The sequence below is a fragment of the Chaetura pelagica genome, unplaced genomic scaffold, assembly GCF_000747805.2.
Source record: "Chaetura pelagica isolate M959 unplaced genomic scaffold, ChaPel_1.0 scaffold10, whole genome shotgun sequence".
Lineage (NCBI taxonomy): Eukaryota > Metazoa > Chordata > Aves > Apodiformes > Apodidae > Chaetura > Chaetura pelagica.
The window spans coordinates 3,823,853-3,850,907 of NW_009952263.1; the positions used below are offsets into that span (position 1 = coordinate 3,823,853).

At 37.2% G+C, this 27,055-nt stretch overlaps 1 protein-coding gene across 1 annotated transcript in view; it reads right to left on the bottom strand.

The window, feature by feature from the left end:
• Positions 1-258: 258 nt before the first annotated feature.
• CMC1 (C-x(9)-C motif containing 1) overlaps positions 259-27,055 on the bottom strand; it is a 33,321-nt gene continuing 6,524 nt past the window's right edge. Inside the window, exons 3-4 of the mRNA XM_010007621.1 lie at positions 1,703-1,793; positions 259-373 (exon numbers count right to left, since the gene is read on the bottom strand). Coding sequence (XP_010005923.1) covers positions 259-373; positions 1,703-1,793 — 206 coding nt within the window. The remainder of the gene's footprint in view (positions 374-1,702; positions 1,794-27,055) is intronic.

Consider the following 27,055-nt stretch of genomic DNA (forward strand, 5'->3'; position numbering starts at 1 on the left):
CTCAAGTCCAGACACAGGAACAGACCTTTTCAATTTGTCTTGCAAATGGTGACAGAATGTTTGTATCTTTAATTACAAAAAATAAATTTTTAAAAATAAAACCTATTAAGTTCAGAGATAATTTTATTCTCCATTAATCTCATTTTGTGTATTTCAGTTAAATTCCACACAGAAGGGGATAGAGCTGATTTAAATCTATTTAAATCAAGTCAAATTAAAGTTGAATATAAAATTTGAAAAGTTAATTTTAAGTTTTAACTAAACATCTGAAGTTAGCTTCTGTCTTTTCTTCTTAATTCCAGTTGCTCTGTAGTCTTCTCTTTGCTTCAAATATTCTGTTTTGCATTCTTCATAGAATAATGGATCAGAATAGCTATAAGACAAATACATAATACCATTTTTCATCTTGGAATATGGAACAGATACTGCATGAATAACACTCAGAACTCTTGTTCCTTTCACATCCGTATAAATTTGCCTGCCTTCAACAAAACCTTTATTATAAAGTGCATAAGTGGTTAAAGTTATATTTGTGAACTGTTAATACTGAGTTGTTCTGCATTCTCTCATGATGCCACTCTCTCTTGAGGCACAGTCTTTTTCAAGACTACATTACAGCCGTGAAGAGGAAAGGCAGAAAAAGGGAAAGATACTGGGAATTTCAGTTCAGCTGAATAATTTGCTGTTATGTACAGTTAGCATGGGAAGCTGCTGGAATGCACTTGTATTTATGTACCCAGACAAAGACTGGGAACATTTTCAACTGTATGTCTTGAACAGTAAAAACATGTAGGTCCTTGATCATTAAATTAAATTAATTTTTCTCTTAATTTTAAGTATAATTATTTAAGCACTAAACTCTTCTTTTTTTCAGTGGTGCATATTTGGTTTGGGTGGGTTTGCTTTTTTGGCTTAAAAAAAAGGCAAATTTCAATACATGGACTTACAGACAAGTAAAACTGAATACCTCCAGCAACTCCTCGTGTTTTTTCATCTGTTCCCAAATACCTCAGATAATTATATTATATATATATATTATATACTATAAAGCTTAATGACATTTAACTTTGCACATTCCACCAAAAAACAAACTCCCCCCAGTGAAACTCAAAAAATCCCCAGCCCTCACACTGGGAAATTCAAGAATCTAACAGTTCAGCCTGATGGCACTGGGGATAAATTAGGACTTCCAAAAGAGACATTTTCATCCACCATGGTATCAAGCTGACCTCTCTAATACCTAACAAATTCCCATTGCTGTTGCTAGTGCTGTTCACAACAGCAGGACACTTTCAGGACAAAGACTAAAACTTAAAAAACAGTTCAAGAAGCAAATTCAAAACAAACTTAGCCTGTCTCATGAACAGGGTATGAAGGTGTTTCTACTGCTCACTCCCATAGGCAATTCAGCTTAGTGACTACAGGACTACATGTCACCTGGACTGAAAATTTAGCTCAGTCACCATTTAAATCAAGAAGAGAACCTTCATAGCCATATGACAGCTTTATTGAGGAAATAAAATCTTGTCAGGTAGGGCCCTGACCAGCATTTTTTTTCTGAAGTGGAGATAAAATTTTCAGAAAATACATCAAAGTCACTAACCTTGCAACACCCTTTTGAGGAGATCTAAGATTTTTACTCACTTCTAGATTAGTATAGGCCATGCAACAGAAAAACAACAACAATTTGCAAGGGACTTACTAGCCAACCAGACAATCTTTCAGTGCTGTGTTCTCTTGCCGACACTTCACCACCATAAGAAAGCCAGTTTCTTGACAGCATTTAGTAAATGCTGGGAAAAAAGAAGATAATACAAAAACACAAAGTTAGAAAAATGACAATTGGTAAAAAAATCCTATGTGAATACTGCTCCCTATGAAAAACACCTCAGAGTAGATCTGATTTATTATTATTAATATAGCCATAGCTGGCCTGGAGTCTTCTATGTTTTGTAAGGTCTTTGTCACTTGTTTATCAACAAGATTTAAATTGGGATTCTCCTCTCATATCATATAACACATTCACACACATACTGTTGGTGCTAATACCAACAAATTCCTGAAGTTATTACTGCAGTAAATCCATGATTCTTGTGCCTGCTTTTCATACCGAATACTCAGGACTATCACAGCAAAATAAAAGGAAGCATGAAAAATTGGGTAAGCTGAGGTTGCTACCGTTGCCTGTGCAATGAAGACTTTAGAAATTACTGAAGCATATCTGTATTTGCAAATTAAGAGGGCAGTAACGTTGACAGCAACTACTGCCTCAAAGAAATGCCACTGGTAGTCACCTCCTATGAAGGTATCCTTGGGACAGGAGAAACTGTGAGGTCATGGTTCTCTCATGGAGTTTCCAAAATACTCTCCTCCAAGGAGTGCAAGGACAAAGCCAGCAGTTTATTAGCTGGGAGTGCCAGGTTGTACTCAGGGCACTACAGTGGTCCAAGGACTGCTACCTTCTCAGCATTGTGTAGTGGTCTGTAGCTGTTCTTCAATATGAAGTTTCTTCGAAGTCCAAATGATTAGCAAAGAGCATTGCCCACAAAAATATTGATGATCATCTAAACTTCTGGAATTATGATCTCTGGCATTTAAAAACAAGGGAATATAAAAGGGAGGAAAGACAACGATCTGTCTCCTCCCAAGAGAAGCAATCTTGCATCCATTTGTTCAAGGAAGTGAAAGCACCTCATCAGTCTTTAATGTCTTTAGAATTAAAAATTATTCAGTAAGATACTGAAACAGAATAGTTTTGGGGTCTGGGAGGGATGCAAAGACATGGTTAAGGGTGTGGGTTTTATCCCGGAGTAACTAAAATTATGTCTCATTGTTACCAGCACCCTGTACAGATATTTCACTAAATAACACAACTAGGTAAGGATTAGGTGTTATTCCTATCAGGAGATTTCAAACTGTTTTGGTATAAGGGATCTGAGTGAGTAATCATCTGTGCTTAACAGGTGGAAAAAGAAAGATATACAGAGAGAAAGCCAATTGTCCAACCTCAACCAGTAGTCAGGTCAAGGACAAAGTCAGATCTACTGTGTACCCTTCCAGAGTTCCATCTATTTCTCTTCTTCTCTTGGCAGTGATTTAATATCCAACAAATTTAGGGCATACAGAAATTGTTATATTCTTGAAAGTCTTTAGAAAAACAGCTAATCCAGTAACACCAAAACTTAGTGATGCTACATCATAGAAAGGGTAAATCCCACTATCTATACTCAATGTATAAGTACATACATTTAGTATACGCACGTTGAATATCATACGCGTATATATATATATATATTTAATGCATTGCTCTTACTCTGTTTTGTCCCAAACCTCATACTTAATGTACTCACACTAGAATCTTCCCCTTTTTGCACGCAGTGAGCAGACATGTAGTATTTATAGAAAAAATATTTTTTGTATCACTTCCATTCTTTCAGTTTACTGTAAGAAGCTGAAGAAGATACGGGCAGGAGTGTTAAACATACCAGCTGCAGCAGTCCTGTACCTGTCTTTGTATCTTTACAAGACATTTAGCTAAAGTTTCAGATTTGCCTACTAAGTAACTGTTGATTCTGTATGATGATGTAACTTCTATTACATCAAAACATAAATCAACAGGAAAACACAGCTTTGTGCCTATAAAAGCAGCAATCCTGTCCTTTGCTCACAGCAGATGGCCATTGAAATGGGCATAAAGCAATCATGGACCTTACTGGAAGAAAATCCACCTTCTATTATCCTGGACACTGCTAACAAAAGATGTAAAGGAGAAAGTGATCCAACAGTTACAAGCAACCCCTAAGTGACATTAATCTGCATGCCCATAACTTTATTAATTATTTTTTTATATAAAATAACTTAGAAAAAAAAAAGTACTATTTGCTGAAAGCAATGATGACAGTCTCAAGTGTCCTTACACTGCCAAACTTATATGTATCTTTGCAAAACTTTGCAAAGAATTGACATAATCTACTTTGAACATATTATTGATAAACACCTAGAACGCCCAAAACAGCACCTAATGTTACACACTAACACCACCACATGACACGTGAAGATATACCAGACAAAAGTATGCAAAAAATAGGCTTAAATTAGCCAGTTAATTACTAGTTGGGAAGAAACTGTAACTTGTGCTCAAAGGTACCTATTTACAATCAGACCCAGTTCCCAGGTTTGTTTCATATGTGCTTTAACTTAAGACCTGAAATCATACAAATGCACAATTTTGAGGCTACTTTGAATAGCTGCAGTTTACAAAGCCATGTAAGCTCACAATATGAGAAGTGTGCTATTACATTATCAAAATGTTTCTTTGTCTTTTAAAGGTGAATCTGACATTTCTCCTTGTTTCCTGGACTGCTTGCATTGAATGTCCCCACATCAGCATCTCAGAAAAATTATACCTATTATCATGTTTCAAAAAATGTCCTTTGTCTTTCTAGGAAAAACATCAGAAGCCTGTGAAACCTCATGGTTTATCTAGTGACCAGTTTAATTTCTGCTCTCTACAGGCACTTCCTTAAGTGCTGTTTTGTTTTGGTTTTTTTTGTTGCAATCATTCCTTCTGGAAGCTGTGAAGTAAAAAACACACTGAAGACAACAGGAGGTCCCTCTCACTTGTTAACTCACCAGTCTTGATTAGCTCAAGGCGTGATATCCCAGTGAACAAAACCTGAACTGCAACTGCAAAGCATTCCCTGACTTCAGAAGGCCCCACTTGCAGTAGGGCACTACTGCCAAGTGATAAAACTGCTTCCAGCTATCTAGCTTGAATGCTGCTGATGCTTAACAACAGAGGGAGAGAAGAGCAGGTTAAAAAATATAAAGCATCCTCATATAAGCACACAAAACTTGATTATCCTTCTCTCCTCTTACTTTCAGCACTTTAAAATCCCTTTCGCAGTCACAAAAGGACTGCAGTGCCAGACATGTTTAGTTATAAATGTTTACCAAAAACCTTACAAGAGTCTGGAGGATATTGTTTTAATTATGATCTGTCTTGCTCACAACTCTTTCATGAAACAAACCATCTCAATGTTGAGTGGCACAAAGAGTGTTACAGAACTACTGGTTTGGAGAATAATCTCACAAATAGCCACAACAGTTCCAGATACAATCTCAAACCAAGAATCAATCTCCATCTTGACAATCACTACTCATTCTTCACTTGAGCAGTATCTGCATTGTAGACCAAAGCTTCAGCTAGCAAGATACCACAAAAGGAGCGGATGCACAGGATCTGATTACAAACCTATTGTAGTTTAACACTTTAGCAGCTATGAGTGGTAATCAGAATGCTAGGGAACCCAGTCTCACACTCAAACAAACCTGCTTCCTGATACTGTATGTGATACGAAGAACAGTTGCTCTTTCAGAGCAGAACTGATCTTCCAGAAACCCTGCACATCGTCTAATCTTTATGACTGCAGCAACTGGCTTTCCATGGCTTTAAAAAGCTCATGGGCTGATATAATGTCTTATTTCTCCTTCCAAGCAGCAAGCTAAAAAAGCAAAACCTCAGGCAGCAGTGAAACTGGATGCAAATTTGGTTGAATCTGCAAATTCAGTGCAGATTACAACAAAACAGAAAGAAACATTTAAAATGAACAGCAAAAGTTATCTCAAATACTTACAAATATGAGCTAAATAAAATGAGGGATGGAGTCCAATGCAAAAGGAGTGAAAATGCCATGTTAGAAAGAGGAAAAATCCTTGCTCTCCACAAAACAAACACTGCTCAGGCTTTGCCAGAACAGCTACATATGTCCATCACTGAATGTTCTATGCAGAGAGAAGAGACAGATCCAGGACTGCGTCAAAGAGCTGCAGGTGTCTACCAGTTACCACGGAAACTGGCTATGGACCCCTCTTTCAGCTGAAGCAGTTATGGTTCATGACATCATATCTGACATAGGTTATCCCCACAGGCTCTTCTGTGCCATAGGCTGTGTCTAAGGGGATGCACACTGAGCAAAGAACTCTTCTTGAGGACACAGCTCAGAAATAGTTCACTGAACAGCTCATCGCTAATTTGAGGCCAGATTTTGCCTTCTTCTCTTTCATGAAGAAAGCTTTGCACTACTGTTGTAAGGCAAATCCAAAATAAGTTCTAGGCACTGAGAATTGTAACTCTAATTAGTTTTTGGCCATGACAGCCCCATAGATTTTAACTGCTAAAGCAAGGTTGCAATTCAGTATCTTCTCCAAATCAGCCAGGTATGTAAGGCCAAACAGAATCTTTGCCAAGATGAAGGTTTGCTTTCAACTGAACATCAGCTGAACAACCATATTTGAATTCAGCGCAGTTCAGTTTTGCCAGTTCTCACCTGCTCACTTCAAAATGCAGAGGTGATCTGCCTGTGATTGGAAGACCACTTAGCTCCTATGATTTTCAGAGATTGACATAAGGGCTTTGTGACTGAGCTCAGTGATGAGCCCTTCCACAGACTGATTGTTCATCTGAGAACATCTCAGGCCCTGAGCCGCTCAGGGAAGCTGATGAGTTTGGTTCCCAGCACCTCCAGATCTCCAACTGCCCAAAATTCAAGAGCAGTATTCAATATCTCACCTACCTCAGAAAGCAGGACATGGAGAACCAGAGGAAAAGAGCTGCTTTTGCAGATCCTGGCAGAAGTAAAGTTGCAGAACAACAGAAGAAAAAGTTTTTTTAAGCCTTCTGAAATTATTTCTAATGCTGTCCGGACATTCATATTTTGATTTTTTATAAAAATCCTATTCCGAGTCTTCGTATAATTCTGTTCAGAGACAGAATTGTACAAATAATGCTGGAGGTATCAAGGATTATTAGTTAGTATAAGAACCGCTTTAAGCTACAGAGCACTCTTACCAAGGGATCTTTATTAGCTAGAAGGCTGACACAGTAAAGAACTTTGTTTACAAAGATCTTTACAGTCCACATAAATCTGTTAAAAAAAAAATCAATATCTAAAAAGTATGTTTTTCTTTAGTATTTTTAAGACCGTTTTTTTCCCCAACTCTGCTTTATAACTTTACTACAAAATAATACGGAAACTGAAGCGAAACTGAGTCCCAGTTCACTTCTCTCAGACTAAAGACTGGACTAATTATTTCCCTGTCTATCCCAGCAGTCAGAGAGGCCTATGCAATAATCAGCATATTGAAGTGCTCATTTTCAAATTTTAGAAGAGCAAATACATCACTAGAAAGCTAGTTAAAACAAAGTTGGTGGGTGTCCTCCAACAGATGTCCTGGTACATATACTTCATAATTTTTTTTAAAAGGAACAAATAGGCTGGGTAGTGCCCATTTTCATCTTAGAGCATATTCACAGGTTCAAGAATTACTTGATCCTATATCATGAAAATAAAAACTTGTAGCATTTAGATTCAAACGGAAAACGCAACATTGGCCAAAATACAGAGCCACAGCTCTGCTGCATAAAGATAATTATTTTCTTCCACACCATTACACCAGATCAGGCTAAATTTAACATTCTTAATCTCAGTGTCTGCAGACCTACAAACAGTGGACAACAAAACCAAAGTTCCGTATTTAAGATGCAATTGTTCTTCATGTAACTGCAACACCCCTCAACCCCCAAGGACAGAGGATAGGCTGGTCTCTTCACTATGCTGCATTTAAAATGAAATGGCAGAATCAATGTGTTGGACTGCAAAAGTTTCAGTTGCAAATATGTAAAGGAAAGACATTATGAAAAAAATCTCTAACACCCTGCCAAAGTGTCAAAAATAAACAGGAAGTTTTTATGTTTTTGTGATTTAACAAAGGGGAACAACTAGCTAGCAGCTTATATTTTTATGGTTTTTGTTTTTTAGGTTTGGGTTGTTGGTTTTTTTACTTCAAATATTTTAAAATATTAGACATTTATTTATTTTGTTCTGAAAACATTAAAGTCTTTCCATGTGCAAAGTAAGAAAGGAACAAAAAGTGCTTGGGACTTATCTCCAGACAACCAGCTGCATGGAATCTGTGTTGATGTAACAATGCCAAGGGATCATCATTGTTATTTTCAGTGTATAAACTGTGCAGCATGCAGGCTATTTCTGAAAGCTCACTTTTTGCAGGTTCAGATTATAACATTACTTGGCACTTTCATATTGACTCAACATTGCAAAGTGTTGTGCAATTCATATCATTATAACTGTGGTTTTATCAAACATAATTATGTATCTATTTTGCAGATGTTCTTGTACACAAAATAAATGAAATTTTCTCTATTATCAAGATAAATTGATCCTCTCAGGTCTGACTATAGTTTATTTAAAGACTTTACAATTTTACTACTTAAGAGAAAGTCCTACAGAGGTGTTATCTCACCATTTATATTTTCTCAACACTTATGATACTGCTATCACACTCTTAAAATAAAAAAAGCTTGTATCATGATCCAAACCAGGCTTATGTTCTATTCCTGTTGTAAGTTTTTTCTTTATACAAAAAAGGAAATGTTTTCTCCAATGTTTGGGTCATTCCTTGAGCTCTACAACTGAGTGAAGAAAAGATGCCCAAGTAACAATGGGGATTTGGGGGGCAATGGTGGAAAGAGGTAACAATTCCCTTTAAAATGTTAACAATGATAAAATTTTTAAATCTGTGTTTGTAAAATGTGTAAAAAAATATTATCAGCAATATTTTATGGTGAAGTTATTATGCTTTTAATTTTGTATTAAACTGTTATTTATTAGCTTGTTACTTTGAAGATTACTCAGTATGCACAGAACAGATTACTGGTGCATTTAATGAGCCAGAGGAAGTAGTAGGATGAACATGAAAAGATTGTTATACATGTAGAGTACGAGCTATTTGATATTTCCAACACAGTACAAAAGAAAGCTTCTCTGTAGATTGATCATGGTTCAGTTAACATCACTGAATATCTAATACCTCCAACTCAATTAATTCTCACCTGATTAAGATCAGTCTGATATTCAAACTAAATCATCTCTCCAGTCAAGTAGAAATCAATATTTCTGATTTTACTTTTAAATTACAGTAACAAATAAAATACATGCATCGTCAGTATGCCAGGAGTAGCTTTCCTATTCTAGTCTACCACAGCATGCATAACACAGCTGATTAAAGAATTATTCTAATTTGAGCAACAATATATATAAAACAGATTGATTTGAATAGAGGGGTATAGCATGAAATAATTAAATGCATCTTATATAGGGCAAAGAGAAAATTGACATAAAATAACCTTTATTCTTTCAAGTGAACCTCTGTTATCAGATCAAATACTTTGTCTCCACAAATATTCATTTGCTGTAAGACAAAAATAATAATGTACTTTCAATTTTCCTGCCCATCATCACTCCCTCAAAAAGCTGCTCCATTTCAGCTTTTGTAGCTCCAACATATTGCTGGGGGCATCTGTCCTAGGGCAGAGGATCAATAGTTTGTAGCACACAACACAGGACTGGGGAGGAGAGAAGATTCCAGGAATTTCAGGGAAGGGATATCCACCATGTTAAAGATCTCTCCTCTTGCCCAGTCTTTTCCAGGGCACTATCAGCATGGAAAAACAGCTTTGTCTTAAAGTATACAATGCAAAGAGAGGATCCTCCAGCAGACTACAGCATCTCTTGCACTCATCACTGGTCTCGAGATCAAGAGGTGAACATCCAGCAGGAAACAATTGTCAGGAAAGCAGTTAGCACAGCCATGATCTACAGAGGAAGAATGTTTCCCAAAACACTAGGAACTGTTTCTCTAACATATTGCCTTGAGGTAAAGAATATGTGTTATCAATATCCTAGAAACAAATCTGAAGACTTTGCTTTAGGGAACATTTATAGTAGAGATGAGAAGATAATATACTGAATCAGACAAAGGGCCCAATCTTTCTCAGAAGCTGGTAATACTTGCTTCAGAGAAAGGTGCCATGAAGCCCACATCATGGAAAAACATTTTCTTCCTAAGTTCCATCAACTGTAAGTTTGGCTTATACCTTGAAGCATAAAGTTCTCACATGCCTTTCAAAACCTTTATGATCACGTGCGTAGTGGGTCTAAACTGACAAGCCTCTGAGACAAGCTGGAAGAAGGAGGAGGAAAAATCACCCTAATACCTAATAGGCACATGCTAGCCTGAATTCTTTCAACATCTATCTGCCCTGGTTTGCCCAAGTCCTGCTGAAGTCCCAGCTATTAAAATTGCGGTTGTTTAATATTATGGATGCGTTTCTCATTAGCAAGTTTTCAAAAAACTGTTGCAAAAGCATCCCTCAGCTGGCTGCAGTCTAAAATTTGCTCCCATTCAGACTGAGAACTGTGTACATTGTCAGAGGTATATGGAGTAACTCCATGCACCAGCAAGGATGTACTTCAGTCTGTCCCAATTAACCCACATTTGTCCAGGACAAATTGTTGGACCTTTTCCTCCTAACTTTATAATGAGCACTAAAAGACAGTGAATGAAACTGAAAAGCAGCAATTTATTAGTAATATTCCTTTAGTTGCTAGAATTTCAACAGCACAGAACAAACACACAAAAATACAGTACATTGACACATTTACCAAGTGACAGCAGCCCAGCTCTTTAAGAGCTAAGAGCCAAGCCCTCCTGCCTCTGACTAAGCAAGACAACCACAGCTCAGCAGTACAAAGAAGAGGGTGATGTCCTCAGAAGACAGGAGAACTAGGAAGTGCACAACTGTTATGTCTAAGGCTTTGTCGTGACTGTACTTTGTCAGGCAAGGCAGATTTAAGTGCTCAAAGATGACAATGTGCTGGGCTTTTTCTTCAGGCAGATTTGTCTAGAAAAGCAGATCTCATTTTCTTCCCATTTAAATCACAATGAAAAAATTCCTTTAAGCAAAGTAAACACCATGCTGTTAAACACTTTTGTTTGGTAAATCATGATTTGTCTACTAAAGATACTTGTTTTAGAAAAGTTCTTGTCAAGTACAAGCACCGTCCTTTATATAAAGTTCTAGGTAAAGCCCACCCAGTGAGTACAGCCACCCAGTTAAATTGCTCTGCTTTTAAACAACTGCTTCCTTTAAGACTGACTTGATCTAATTTTCCTCACACCCCACGGTAAGTGTCCCTGACATCAAGCGTTACCATACCAGGCACTGGAAGAGGCAGAACTGGAACAAATGCAAGTTCCCCCATGGCTACTGTCTGTCACTGTCTCCTTCTATCTGAACAAGTGCATCCAGCTTGAGCTGCACAGAGTGGCCTCACTGCTGCTTATCTTCCCACCTCTTTCAAGAGCTGCTGAGCCACTCAGAACAGCTGAGAAGTTAGCGTAACAGAGAATTAAAAGAAACAACCACCTCCTCCCTCTGTCCCGCCGTGACTGACCCCTTAGCTGAACTTCAAAGTAAAAAAAAAATAAATCTATTTAGAAAAGATTCACTGAGCGGCAGAAATAGCAATAGTGTCGTCCTACCACACGGTGGAGATAGAGCAGGCCGTTTACGTAACTCTTGAGGAAGCAATTACACAGCTACTCCACCATCACACCAGCTCTGATTTACAGCACGTTGCTTCAGCAATATTTCCCCCCCTCTCCGTTCAATTTACTGCATTCCCAAAAGTACGATTTTAACTCAAAGTTACAATAGTGGAGGTTGTTGTTACTATTTCTCCCTCCTGGGAATGAAGCAAAATATACTATAAGCAAAACATATTTCAGGGTTCCAGCTGGAGAGTGGAGGTGGGGTGTACAGAATAGGTATTAAATTTCAGGCCTTCTGAGTACTTCAACAAGGCTCCAATATTAAAGATTAATACACTCTTGCTCCTTTAAAATAGAAAGTGACTATCCCTTACAGGTCACAATTTATCCTATATCCTTCCCCAACCATCATTCCAACAACTCCAAAACAGGTTACCATGTACTTTATCTTAGTTTGCAGTATATTTTCAGTCTCCCTCTTTTTCCAAAAAATTCCTAACCTTCAGCATATGCTGGTGTAAAGGTGTGGGAAGAATTGCTGCTGAATGCGGTACCGTTCAGCATTTGTAAGGATGATGGAACCAGAAGCACAATTTTTCAGAAAAAAACCAACACAAAATTGTGCGGTGCCTGTATTCTGAACTGTACACTGCAGAGCAACTTAACACTTTACAATGGTGGTGATAGTGTGATAAAATATCTACAATCATTTTTTTCAAAATAAAGTGCATCACCAATGAGGTTGGCAGTCAGAATTTCAGACTTCTCAATTCATGTCATGATTTTGAAGAGATGAGTTTTAACGATGTGACAAGAAATCGTACTACCAAAGTATAGCAAGATCTGGAAATTTCATAGTAACTGAACAGCATTTCTATTCCATCTTCTGTAAATGGTTGTAAATAAATGGCTGTGATAACCAAATATCTAAAAAGGATCAAATATTGATCCAGTCCAGTCACCCTATCCTTCCTGTATCTTTGAAACTGTTGACCAAAAACTTTTTCAAGTGACAAGGTACTACAACTCAGTATTTTGGGTCCTAGAGCTGTGAGCACTGCACGCTGCCATGCAGGAACAGTTATTATGAGTCTCCCCCTGATCAGGAACCTCCCCATGCTAGTAATACATGCTTTCTTCAAACCTGACAGAGACACTAAACTGAACACAGATGAGGGCAGTGCTACCCAGAGCAATGCAAGACCTGCAAATTACTACAACTGTACTTATAGAGCAGTTGTGTTCTGGACCAAAAGTTTGCATAAAGATACCAGTGAGCTCAGGTGCTTCTACTCACGGAGGGAAACCCTCGCAGAAGGGTGGAAAAAAAACAACATCTCACCCTCCCATCTAGCTTACCATGTCTTCTGGTCGGATGCAGAGCTTTCAGGAACCATCCACTACCCACGGAGCTGGGGCATGGCCATATAGCTTCAAGAGCAGGTGAAGGCAGAACTGTGACATAGGGCACTGCTGGTAAAGTCACTGGTTTTGACAAGGAAGCACCACGTTGAAGCCATGATGTCATGTCCAATCATACAGCAGATACAACAAAGCTGATGCATCTGTAACACTACTGGCTGTTGGAACCAAACAGTACCAAGCCAAAGCATTATATGTGTATAAGGGGTTGTAATAATACACCTGATTCTACAGAGAAACTGAGATATGAGGCCACTTCTCCATAGCAAAGATTACAATTTTAAAGACAGTAAAATGAAATATGTGTAGACAGAGTACTTACAAGAAAGCTTTTGACAAATCCACAAAGCAAACCAAAATGCACCAGGAACTCTTCTGTCAGCTATGTAAGTCCCTCAAAATAGAGGAACTGTTCTTCAGCATAAAGCTTAACAGGCAAATGGCATAAAACTCTCTATAACACCATAGATTTCTGACACAAATCCAGACTTAGTTTGGTATAATAAGCCTCAAGGACAGTGCTCTAACTTCTGACAGTCAACTATACTGTGCTACTCAAGCTTTACGCACAGATGTACTCAAGTTTGGCAGGAGATGCTTGTTCAGCAGCACCTAGCCTGCCTGCTCCAAGTATCTTGTTTCCGATGCAAGAATATTTTAGAGTAATAGTCTCAACACTGTTATGAAACAAACAGGAGAAATAATCACATAAATGTGTTTTCCATATTTAGAAAAACAACTGCACTTTCAATAATTTATTTAGCAATTCTCCAAACAAATACTAGGAATACATTTGCTACAAAACAATTGGCAAAGGAGACCTTAAAAGTTTACAGGATCCACAAACAGGGCTCAAGCTGCTCTGGGGCAGATGTGACAGAAGACCCCTGTGCATTAGAGCCAGTGGCAGCTGAGGACACTAAAAGTTCAAAATGGCATTCAGTGGCTAGGACACAAGCAGGAACTGAGGTCTTAATGATGGTAATACTGTGGCCTTCTCAGCACCACTATTACATCTCTGGGTAACCTTTTGTCTTTGTTGCCTACTTAGGTCTAAAAGCTCTTTGGGGTGTATCCTGACTTCTTCGCAAGGACCTTGCTGGCTGGGACCGCTCCGTGCCATGACTGAATTACTGTGAGTACCTTCTCCATCAGTACACTGAAATTACAAGATCATAACCTGGCTAAAAATCTTGTCACTATTTTCTGTATTCTGAACTAAATGAGCTTCACTCTCTGAATGCAGATGTACACATGCCTCCACCACTACAGACTTGTCAGTATGTAAGTTTTTCCAAAGACTTCTCTCACCTTTGTTCTGAAAAGAAAAAAACCACAACACCCAAAAGCTAGCATATGCTGTATTAATGTAAAACCCCTAGAGGGCAACTAAGCTTCAATTTCAACCTGCATAAATATTCAGCTCCTTAACTAGTTTACAGATTATGTAAACTATTTCCTTCAACCTTGGGTTTTTTCCCCTCATTTAAAAGAAATGAATCCTATTCATTCTCAAATCACATTACTGCTGCCTATTTAGTGTAAGTTAATCACCACTGCCCAAACCAGAGGCTGAGTTCTCAACCCAACAAAGCTCAAATGTGTGTAAAAGAGAACAATACAGAAGACACATGCAATGGTCTCATTTTAACAACGACAGAAAACAAGCATATGAACGTCTGAAATCACTTTATTTGCATTAAAGAGCTTTAACAATACATCTTGTTTATTATTCGGCTTAGTATTGTTATTGCATGGCATCTGTTTTCTTGTACAGCAGGCTGATTGCAAGTCTCAGAATTATGAATTTAAGTTTATACTGTTGGGATTATTTGCCTGTTTTGCCTACATACTTTGATTTTAGCCTTACAGATCAGAAGTATTCAGGGACAAAAATTTAAAAAGGGTAAAACAGGCAGAAAGATATAAAATTACTCTAGTTTTGGCAAGTAGTTCCATTTACTCATCATTCTTCAGAGTCTAGGACTGCTGCTAGTGGTGAAAGGAAAAAAAAAATGCAAGTAACTTGGGCCATAAAAGTCAAAAGCCTTCACTTGATTCCAAGTGTTCAACCCAAATTTTAAAATTCATAACTCCTGTGTCCAGCTGAGCCTTGCTTGTAATGAACTAGTGGACATCAACTGCCTCTCCCCTACTTTCCACCAAATCTTGGTGGGAGCTGACAGGCACTTAATATCCTGCTAGTCCACATCTGCACAGAACCTGCAGACACAATGGTATTTAACATTAGAGGACACATTAACAAATCAATGGGACTCCAAGCAATTTGGAAACAACCTGAGGTAGAGAGTAAAAATCAGCTAAACGGAATCCTTAGCAAATGCTCACAAAGCTGAGGGTTTCTGCAGTTAGGTCCCACCTAAGAGATTTAAACAGGATGACGGGTTTAGACTAGACATAACTTTCAGTTTACTAGAACTGGGATGAAATGTCTCCCATTCTACATGACTTAACCAAATATGGTAAAGGGGGAGTTCAAGGAGCTGACACAAATCTCCAAGGCTGGTGCTCCACTCAAAAGGGTCTCCTCTCTTAACACTGCATAACAGTACAAAGTAACTGCTACCCCACAGGAGCTTCGAGACACTGCAGAATGGAGGAGGACTAGACACTGTTTCTTATTCTCATTCAAACCCTCTGATAACCTGAAATATAAAGAGCTTTAAGTGAACATTCTGACTTTTTGCCACAAATTCAGCCAAGGCTTAGAGACTTGAGCACTGAGAACCGTTAGTACAAAACCTGCCCAAGTAAAAAGTTACTGTGCAACCAGTTGGGGTTTGGTCACACAAAAGACTGTTTACTACTGTATCTCTTTATTTGGATGCTCATAGCACATGATAGAACCTAAGCTTCAGTATATCAACCTTGTATTCAAATTTAAGACATTGACTATATTACAGTAGAAACTAGAGAATTCCACCTGCTTCACATTAAAAAATTATAGTCATTTTTATAATTTACCCTTTATGTGAAATGCATCTAGGGAGACCCGAAATACTACTAAATTAGCATTAAATTACCTTTAAGTACTTTTACCACACTTAACGGAGGTGTTTATTTTCTTCTCCTTACTAGAATACCAGATTAACTTTCAGGCAGGTCATGTCACTGCAACTCAAATACTCAGGCAATGAAGATAAGTAACATCAAGTTTGGAACACACAGCACTACACTGACACCACTGCTTATACCCCAAAGCTAAAATACTTCCGTGAACTACAAGCCTTGAGTAAGACCATGAGATCAGAATTAGGTTGCAGTAATAGAACTGCCTATGAACTGTTGCATCAGTTTCCTTAGTGAAACTAGTTATGATTTAGAAGAAAACTTAATTTTATAGTCATGCCAATCCAACAAGTCTTCCACAGAGACAGTAATACATTTTTGCATTTAAAAATCCAACACGGAATCCTTTCATTTACAATAGCAGTAACAAGAAACTAATTATATTCATGTACATAAAATGCATATTATTAATACAGAAGTAGCTATCTAGAAGAGAATGGAACTAGCATATATTTAGATCAGGAAAAAAAATCACATACCATGTTCTCCTGAATTGGTATTTAAATGGCAAGAGCAGAAGAGAAAAAGATGAGACCAGAATTATTAATCTGATTTAATACTCTGTTGGGAGACTGCAGATAAAGCAAAAGTTGCCAACTCTGTAAGTACCTTCCTTCTATTGAAGCACAGAAATTATTTTTTGGGGTCATAATTTATGTAAGTATTCTCTGCCCGACAATAAATCTTTCTCATAAATTTATGCAGTCAGTAACTAGTATGGCAGAGTGAAGAGGACCGGTTCCTCCACAATATTCTGTTTTAAAACTTCTGAAGCTTCATAGTTACTCAAAAGATGAAGAAGATAAAAATTAACTTCAAAATAGCCTTGCTGAAGTAAGAGGATTCTTTTCTATGCCTTTCTCACTCCCCACAATGGACTTAAAACTTTCTCAAGCTATTTGAAATGCATCAAATGAAAATAACATATACATTTATAGCTTTTTATTTTCTGGCTCGTTAAATCAGGAACAATTTTCAAAAGTATAAGATAAGAACACTTCTATTTAAAAATGAAAGCTGAAGAATCATTAATACTATTACTCAACAATTATGAAGCATCTTTATATATAGATAATATATATTAAACATCAGACATTACACAGAAGTAACTGAAGAGACCACAGAAGCTTTGAACTGTTAGTACCCTGTTAAAGATTAATTAGTTAATTAATTACTAATCAAGTAGTAGTTTTAACTATTTCATAAATTAAAAACTAGACCTTTGGTTATATAACCCCAAACAGTATACATTCTGTGATATATCTTCTTTTCCATATGCTATAGAAAGCAATAGTTCTGTTCATTAACTAGATAGGTGCGAAAGCCTACATTAATGTGATAAAGCAGAACAGTGCCTTGAAATAAGAATGTAAATACTATGGCCTGGCAGAATTTTATCCTCCACTTCCCAGCAGAAGAAATACAGCCATGTGAATCCCTAACAGTGTGTTTGCTTGCCCTGCTGTACTGGGTCTCATCAGCATGTCGTATTTCTTGTACCGTGATGACTTCTGTTTTCAAATATCTCCCTCACTGAGGTGCTCTGCAATCTGGAAAGAAACAGCAGGGACATTTCCTGCACATGTAAACTTCATGCAAGCTGTATTGCTGGGGTAGGAAATGGGATGACACACAAGCCAGGCACCATCCTCTCTAGGTTACTATATTCCAGCAATACCCAGGATGGGTATCACTGAAAAATTAATACTAGTGAAAAACCTGTAAGACAGGTTTTCCATATTTAGCAGCTCCATTTCTTCAGCATTGTCTAGAATATACTTCTGTTATGCTCCTTAAACAATGACAAGAAGGCACACTCTATGTTGGAGAGTTTATATACATTAAGAAGGAGCATTAAAAACCAGAAACAGCTCAAAAAACACAAAGCAAAGAAACAAGAGGAGGAAATCAAGACAGAGGAGGAATGACAAAGATTACTTTCACCAGAAAAAAATAAAGAGTACTTTTCATCAATGGTCTTAGGAATTGTTTTGACTGGGCTGTCAGATTCACTGTAGACAATTCTCATCCCAAAGGCAGAAAAAAAAGGGACAACAAAGGATAATATTTGAAGTTGCAGACTTTGGTTATTCTTGTTTACTAGGTATAATTTTCTTCAACCTGGAAGCACTAGTTCTCCCTGTAAATTTAAAAGGGTGGGTGTTTTTGTTTGTTTGTTTTGTGTTGTGTTCGTTTTGTGGGGTTTTTTTACATGACATTAAGGTTTTTGGGGGGTTTTTGTTTTAAATCTGCCATGCTCCTGAAAACAACTCTAGAATCTCAGGGTCCAGTATCTTCCCTTTGAAATCTCAGCGACTCAGCAGCAGAAAGTTTTTCAGGATAGTTATTGAATGAGCCCTTTTTTTTCCCTTCTCACCTTTTTTAAATAAAATTGATTGTCCTGGTTCTTCCACACAGTGCTGCTTTTATTCAGAACACCAGTAAGAATATGCCCAATATATGAGAACATCAATAGCTCGATATACAAGGAAAAGTTAGACATTAATAAAAAACCCAAAACTTAGAAAACCAAACATAATAAATAATTAAGCATTGGAACAGCATGTCTGTAGAAGTTGCAACATTAATCAGATTACAGGACAAACACCAGTATGTTAGATGATGTCCCAAAGTGCCTTCCAAAACCCCCTTCCAGCCCTGCATTCTTCTTACACTGGATAAATGCATCCTCCAATGCAGAGGTAATTTTCTAGAGCACTCAGGTTTGACAATCTCTTTACAGAATTTAGTTTAATGCTATTGAAGCAGTTATACCTATCTGTGCATCAAGAAGTCCTGCTTTCAACTCTCTCCTATGTGCTTCCACATTATATACTTCCTATACATTTCCCACACATTTTGGCCAGCGCAAGTTGTCTCCACAAAATGACTTCTAAAAGGTTAGATTGACAGACTACAGCCATAAGTGAGACTACATCTCAAGCCACACCTTTGCCATGCTTTTTCACATACTTCATGAGCATCCCATTACAGCAAAGTGTATGGGGTATTTCTGTTACCAAGAAAAAAAGCAAGATCCATATCAAGCCTGGTGTGAAAGTGTAATGATGAATTTACATATATAAGCACACTGTATGATTTAATGTTCCATAAAAGTCTATTTCAATATCCTTAAAATATGTTGTTGATCTAGAGGCTTGGAAGGCATATTTAGCTTATATTCAACAGAAGGAAAAACAAGAATGATTAAATACTTCCTTGAGAGATTCTGGATCAGACAGGAAGAAAGAAGGCTATAAAGTGCAAGACACTGTATGTGATAAAACGCATAGAAGGAAATCCTGTTAGAAATGAAAAAGGGCATTTCAGACTTAAAGAAACCTTTCTTTAACCTCACTTTAGGAAAAAGTTAAGAAGGCAGATCCCTTAATACCATAATTAGAGTCCAAAATGGGCTACAACTATTTAAACTCCTTCCCTGTACAGTGGATACCAAGACAAGAATCTGTTCACTCCACCTGAGAAAAATTTTCATGCACTACTCTTCTACCCTATCTTCTTCAAACATCCTCAGGTAAGTTCCCTTCCTATTCACTCTCCCAACAGAATTACCTTTCACCCCTTACATGATTCCTTTCAAATCCTTTACTAGCATCTTTCTCATTCTAAAATAAAGCAGGTAAATTGTTTTTCTTGCTCCCTGATCATAAATGTAAAGCCTCATCCATACCTTCAGTGCTCTGCACAGCTCTAGTATTCCTTGTCTGTCTCCTTTCACATCCTCTGCAGCTCTTGATTCCTCATGCAAAATACTTCTCACCTTCTGTCATATGCTTACATTTCACGTAAATGTATCTTTCCTGATCTTAGGCAACACACATTCTAGTCGCTCTTTTTTGCAAGGTTCCTTTCTTCTTATTTTTGAGGGTGATAAACTGTCAAAAATAAAATTCAGAGAGATGACAATTGAGCACAAATATTTTGTGACCTTTTATTACTGCAGCCTTTACTCCCTTCTCCAGCATCAGACCTCTAAATAGAACACTCTTCAGAGCACAGATCTCCCTACTCTCTTTCTCTTCAGCACCCCAGAGATAACTATTGGAAAACAGTTACAATGGTGAGAGATGTAAATTTGAGGGTTGGAAAGAGGAGAATTTTGCCCTTATTAAAAAGACCTGAACAATAACATACAAGAATATGGTTTTACTCAGGAACAGACAACAATGTTTCTACTTCAAAAGAAAGTTATACTTTGTCAGTGTTGTTAAAAAAAAAGTTATGCTTTGTCAGTGTTGTTACAATAGGATCTATTAACTTCTGTATTAAAGAGTAAGTGCCAGAAAGACAACTCATTCAATTTAAGCTAAGTAATGTTTAGAACTACTGTTCCACACTGAAAAAGAAATGTAAAATGCTTTAATCCCAAAACAGCATGCAAATCTGAGATTTCATTAAACACATCCTGATATTTCCAGGACACCAGAAAGCATGAAGAACACTTAGACCACTGGATCTTGCTGAAAGTGTGTTTGTTTCCCAAACTGCTTTTCAACTTTAACTTCCATTCCTCTATTGCCAGATAAGGCCTGTGATTCCTGCCCTTTTTTTCTACTGGCTCTGCTGACTTGTAGTATTCCCCACAAACATATGTACAACAGGTACAGTGCTCAAGACTGTAAGAGCTCTCCAGTCCCTAGGAAATAATTGAGACCAAAACTACAACTCTCATAAGGCACTGCCTCGTAAAATCAAACCATATTAGATGAACCTGCAACTACTATTGTGACTCCCATTTAGCTCAACTGGAATTAATACTTTATTTCAATTTCTGTGATTTGAACGAGCAATTTTCTTTGGCAAATACACTTGGCAACTTCATGTGTTTTTAAAGAATGGTGGACATAAGTTTTCTCCTATTACCTTACCGTGAATATCTTATGTTCTTTACAAAGTCAATACAGCCCTTGTAGGGCTGAAAAGTGAAAAGTCACTATTTATTGTATTTCTAAGTACACAGTAGCTTCTTTTTGACCAAACTAAGTTCTGTTCTCCACTGCTGAAGCTAATGGTATCTACCCAATGCATTCCAACTTCAGCAGTTGAAAAATAACCTATTTTCTGTGTGAAAGCAACCTCGGGGTAATATTCATAATTCATATACAATATAAATATTTATACACTGCAAAGAGAATATAGCATGACCTCTTAAAAAGTAATAGGTTTATTCACACAAAGTACTAACTGTTACTGTTGAATGTAGTATCTAAGAAGGGTTTATAATCCAAAACTGCAAAGCAACTTCTTAATACATCATTAAGGACACGCAGTTAAAATAACAGTTTCCATAAGTCACATGTACTGCCATTAACAATGTATTGCTATGTGCAACTATGCCACAGCAATACAATACTGTAATAATCTAATACACAAGCTACAGTATCTCCAGGTTATCAGCACCATCAATTAATGGCTACAAAAACTCCTGCAGAAACCTAAGGATGCCCTCAGTTGTTGGCAGTAAGAATTATTGACACAGAAGAATCAAAATGTATCCAAATGTGAAATAAATCTATAAGAATCTGAAAATACTGTGCATAACATCTAGGAAAAGATACAAACCTGGCATTAGTAAGATCCTGCAACAGTAGCCATCCTAGCCTCCCCCTTTTGTTAGGAGAAGTGAAGCATGTCTCCTCTATCCACTGGCTGCCGCCCCATGGACACTCACCGCACAGTTAGCAGAAGTGGTTCTCTAAAGACTGATCTAAGTACCACAAAATAACCCAAGATCAGCAGCTACATGCAAGGCTGTATTTCTGTTTTCACAGCTTGCACCAAAATGACCTCACCAGGACCCTCAAACATGGAACCAGCCATTCAACCTGACAGTATAGAGTTTACCAAATTAAGAGTATATAAAAGGCAATCTTAGCCTCAAAGAGATAAACAATAGATATAACCCAAACAGATTCAATTATTTGAAAGTCACAGGATATACATTAATGCCAGAGTCCTTCCTGAAAGAAACAAGCCTGAAGAAAGGATGTCAAAGAAAATACTTCTACACTTCTCTTATCACTGGGAAACAAATTCACGAGTACTAAAGTCAAATGAAGAGAGAAGCAATGATCCAGAATTCATGAGGAGTTTGTCAGGGAATAGTGATATGACTAAAGGGTAGAAACAACTGATGATTTTGGATCTTAATTTCAAGTCCAACACTTTAAATAATCCAAGAAGTGGTACAAAAGAGTGAAGGCAATTGTTTATCTCCTTTCTTTATATACAAAATGCTTCCATTCTGCAAATGTTAAAACACTATTAATCCACAATCTGAAATAACAGTTTTCCTCCTAAATTTGGATCACCAACTGAACACCAAAACATAATAATTGTATCTCATCATAAAAACTGCAAAAGAAGCAATCCTATTGTTCAACCTTCAGTAGTTAGCTTGGTCAGTGCTCTTGTCATGGATATTACTACCATGTACTACAATAATCTAAAAACATGCATCCATCCTCTATTTAAACCAGCATTTGTTAACATCACATCTATGTTACGTTAATATATTTATGCTGAGAAAAAAAAAATTAAATACGATCTTAACCAGAAACCAATAAAATCTCAAACACAAGAAAACCAAATTGAAACACTGGACAAAACATTGGTAACCCATCAAGGTTGTTACCTATGAGCTCTGAACTACCAATATCACTTCTATATCTATACATAAAAGTCTCCACCAGGTAAGAGAATCAAAACTAAGACAGTGATTGTAGGGTATGGCAACCTGGCTGAAATTGATATTCATTAGAGTACGCTTTGCATGAATAGGAGCATTTGGACTCTGTGGTCTTTATCAGAGCCCCAGCTGGTAATGGTTGAAGGTTAATGCCTTACCCCATTCTGTTCAATTTTCTGTCCTAATTAGTCCTCCAAATCTATAGCTGTGAGCACCAAGTGTCTGTGCTCAAAAGAAACTAATTAATGCTAGCAAATTAGATCAAGTCCAAAGATCCAACAGCCAAACTCTTAAATGCTCCTTGTTAATAGGAAGTGTAGCTGTCAATAACTGCTGTTGGTAGCTATAATGAGGCCTTTTTCTTTCATTGAAAGTGATTTCATTTCTCTTTGTCCCTGTAAAAGCTGTTCCATTCCCTAATAAATAAAAAATAAAAACCCCTATACAACTAAGTTGCAGTGCTAAAGCTAGCAGTCTGACCCAGTTCTTGTCATCAGCTGGGCTAAAATGACATGGAGGGAGGAAGAAAAAAAAAAAATCAAATAGGACAAGTTCCCTCCCCAAACATTTTCTTCAAAGTCCTAACACTAGTTAGAATACTTAAATTTTTATCACCAAGCAACACAATATGCTCCCATATTTCTTTTCTACAAAATCCCCTAAATTAGCTTAGCGTAGTAGTTAATGCTGCAAGTATCATTAAAGAAAAGACCATGAGATCTAGGATCTCATTTCTTCAAATTGTAATTTACATATAGCTGTTCTCTCTTCCCACTTTGTTGGAGAAAAGCTCAATATACCATAATCCCTCTAGAGATGGTATTAATTCACATAGTTAAATGTGATGAGAGTAAATGTTCATTGGAAATATACAGACCTAAATAACTTTTTCAAAATAAAAGCTATTGTGCACTAACATAATATCAAAAAATCAGCATCTTACTCTTGAGAAATGCTGGCAAGGGAAAAACATATCGTAATTTATTCCCAGTACTAAATATAGCTATACACTATCAAAACATCCAAAATAATTTAAATGACAACTGCACAACATGTACAACAATAATCTCAGGAGCTTAATACAGGGTCATGGGGTCACACACAGTATGATTATTATGTAATTCAATATTCAGATAATAAATACAGCAACAGAGAATAACATTTTCCTTCCTTTTTCCACCTGCAGTTCTGTGCTGGACTGAACCTATGGTCTCAAGTTATATTAACCTTCCTTTCACAAAAATGAAGATGCAGGCAATAAGGCAGCATTCTTTTTTCATCCTCACAAGAGAAGGCTATGCCAGTCATATGACCCACGATTCCATGTAACCTCTCAGGCTTTCCATCTAACTCTGAATAGAACGTACACAGGCAGGTGTAAGCAACTTCTAGTCACTGCAGCTTGATTTAAAAAAAAGTTACCAGGAGTTGCCATGTTAACTCATTGATTTTTAAGTTACTTGATCTTTTTGGTCAATTAGCAGATCACTGTGCTCTCAGATACTCCTAAAATACGTGAATTTAAAAACAAAACCTGTAAGAACTACATTTTCACGAGGTAAAGCAAATATTCAGTTATAAATGGCAATTTTAATTTTAATTTGTTGCAAGAAAGCAAGACTCATCAAACTTTTTAAATGTGAGCTGTCATCTAATTTCCCACTGCTTTTGGTCTTAGCACCTTCCAGTGTCAATCTCAAAACCATGACTATAGGAACCAACAGGTTAATCCCCCCCCAACCATTCAGCAAGGGTTTGCATCTATTAACAGAACTTGGCCTACAATACAAAGGAAGGCAGGCAATACCACAGAGTAACAGCAAGCTGAAATTTGCCAACTATTTCACACCTTCCATTATCTGCACTTCTGTTAAGAAAGTATATATAACACGACTTTTTTTTTTTTTTTTTTTTTAAGAAGGAATATCTAAAGGTGTGCCTGGGAATGCAAATGTGCAGCATCATGTGTAGTTCAATCAGAAATTTCTTTGGGTTTATAGGCCTTGATGTGTCAGGTGTAAGGGTCATGGTCTAGAGCAGGTGGCCCCTACGGGGACAGAGATAATGTCATTGACAGGACTGTTGAGTAACTACACATTATCAAAAACTCTGGTTGACACTGGTCATGCTTAACTGTAGAGGAGCCTGCAGTAGTGTTGCATCCCATCATTTTCACTAAGTATCAACCTGAGCCCTGAGGAGGAGAGGGCTATCGGGGAAACTGGAGAATGGGAGGAGGGTGGCTGCTTGGAAATGTCCTTTTCCAGCCACACTTTCCAAACCATTTTTTAAAGCTCTGCCAAGCATCAAGAGTTTTTTCAGCAATGTGAATCCAGCTGCTTTAATTATACAGTTCCAGTGGACAACAGAACCAGGGAAGGTTCTCAGCTCGGCAGAGCTGGAAACATCTCACTTTTGCTTCTCATAAAAAAAAAAAGAAAAAAATAAAAAGAAAAGACAAAACAACTGGTCATCTCAGCTAAATGGGTATCTCACAAAACAAGCTTAAAATAAAAAATGGCCACATTATTACTTGTAGTTTCAGAAGCAGGATCAGGTCTTCAATCCAAATTGTTTCCCTTACTTCACTACATTCCTAAAGGGAGAACCAGGCTGATTTGAACTCTTTGTCCCTGTATTCACCATAAAAAAATCTGTAGGTCACGTTTCCCACATCAACCCAGGAGTCTTATAAATGTGTCACAATTACAGAAGCAAGTCAATCTTGACAAACTTGAAAGCCCCAAGCCCAGACCGCCTATCAGTAGTAGACAACAAAATTTAGAACAAAAAAGTTTAGACCTAAATCTTTTGTCACTGGAGCAAGATTGTTGTTCTCCCAGCAACAAAAGATTGTGAGGTTTCTGGAAGGTGGGCAGAAATGCTTTATAATACAAGAAGTACACAAAACATTTACAACAAATATACAAAATCATGATCACATGACTTACTCAGTGACCCAGTAATCCCTTTTGGGGATGTCAATTTAAGACTAACTTCTTCATACTACAAATCCATAAGCTGTCTATCAACTGTTTCTGGTTTTATTTTTATTTTTATTTTCCAAGCAAAGTAACCCAAAATCAAGCTGAATGGAGTGGCAATGGCAAATAAATGTGCCTTGTAGCTGCTTCAGTTTGAAAGTATATACTTCTATATGTCAAGGACAAATTGATACAGGACTACATGGATTTAATGCTATTTCAGATGTACTTATGCTACAATTCATGCAAATACAGTGAAAAGTTCCTGTATGACAATGCTGTTGGGTTTTTTTGTTTGCTTGTTTTTTGTGACACTTTTGATACTTATAGTAACCCACAACTTCATATACATACAATGCAAGGATATTAACACAACAAAGCTTATTTACATAAAGGTAATAGAAAACTGTCATGTGTTTTCAGAAAGCATGTTTACCCTCCTAACAAAATTACTAATATATCTGTTTTCACTGAAAAAATGCTTGAAAATCTTAAACACAGAGAAATGATTCTGCAACTGAGATGTACTAAATTCTTGAGAAATATGTAGCACACACAAAAACTATATTGGAACAATCTGAAAAAAAGTTCTAAGTTTATTTAAATTAACTAAGTAAATATTACCAGATACAACACTTAATGGTTCTTAAAAAAATATCAGATGGACACATTTTCATGGTTATTTAATCCCTAAGTTACTCTGGTACGTTAACAACCAAGCACAGTAATGGGTCACCCATTTAACTGTGCTAGGGTAGCAGGATCACCTCTTGAGTTAACAAAAGCTTCCTTTTTTATTTACTTTTTTAACCTTTGGGGTTTCTTTTCCCTGGATGGCTCTTGAACACGTGCTGGACAGGCTGTCACTGCTTGCATTATTAGCTCTGATAAGCACACAGCTCTAGGTGGTATAGCTGCAGGCTAAGGTAACGGACTGTATACAGATGGACCCCTGTGCTCATGCAGAGCACTATTGAATGTATAGGGGCTCCCCGTAGGGACACATATGAACCTAGTGTGATCAAGTAAATTGTAAAGGCCCATACTTGTAGAATAGCTTGTTTTCCTATAGTACCAATGCATTTATCACAATTTCCTAAAGACAAAATGAAACAAAGGTGTATTAATAGGCGTTTTCAATCAAAGTTAACATAAAGCAGAAAATCATACACTGAGAGCAAGTTAAATGAGTAGCTACACCACTTAATGGAAATAGCACAATCTCATGTCCGTGTGTGCACTCTGTAGCACACCAAACCTGAATGCAGTAGTTTTGATTACTTAATTACACAGCTTATGTTCATAGCTTATAATTGTTTACAGCATAAAAACCACAGCCTATTTACTCTGATTAACACCTATCCCTGAGTACTAACAAGACAATTTTATTCCAGGAATAATTTCACAATGGACTTAAAAGATGGTAAATTATCCCGTT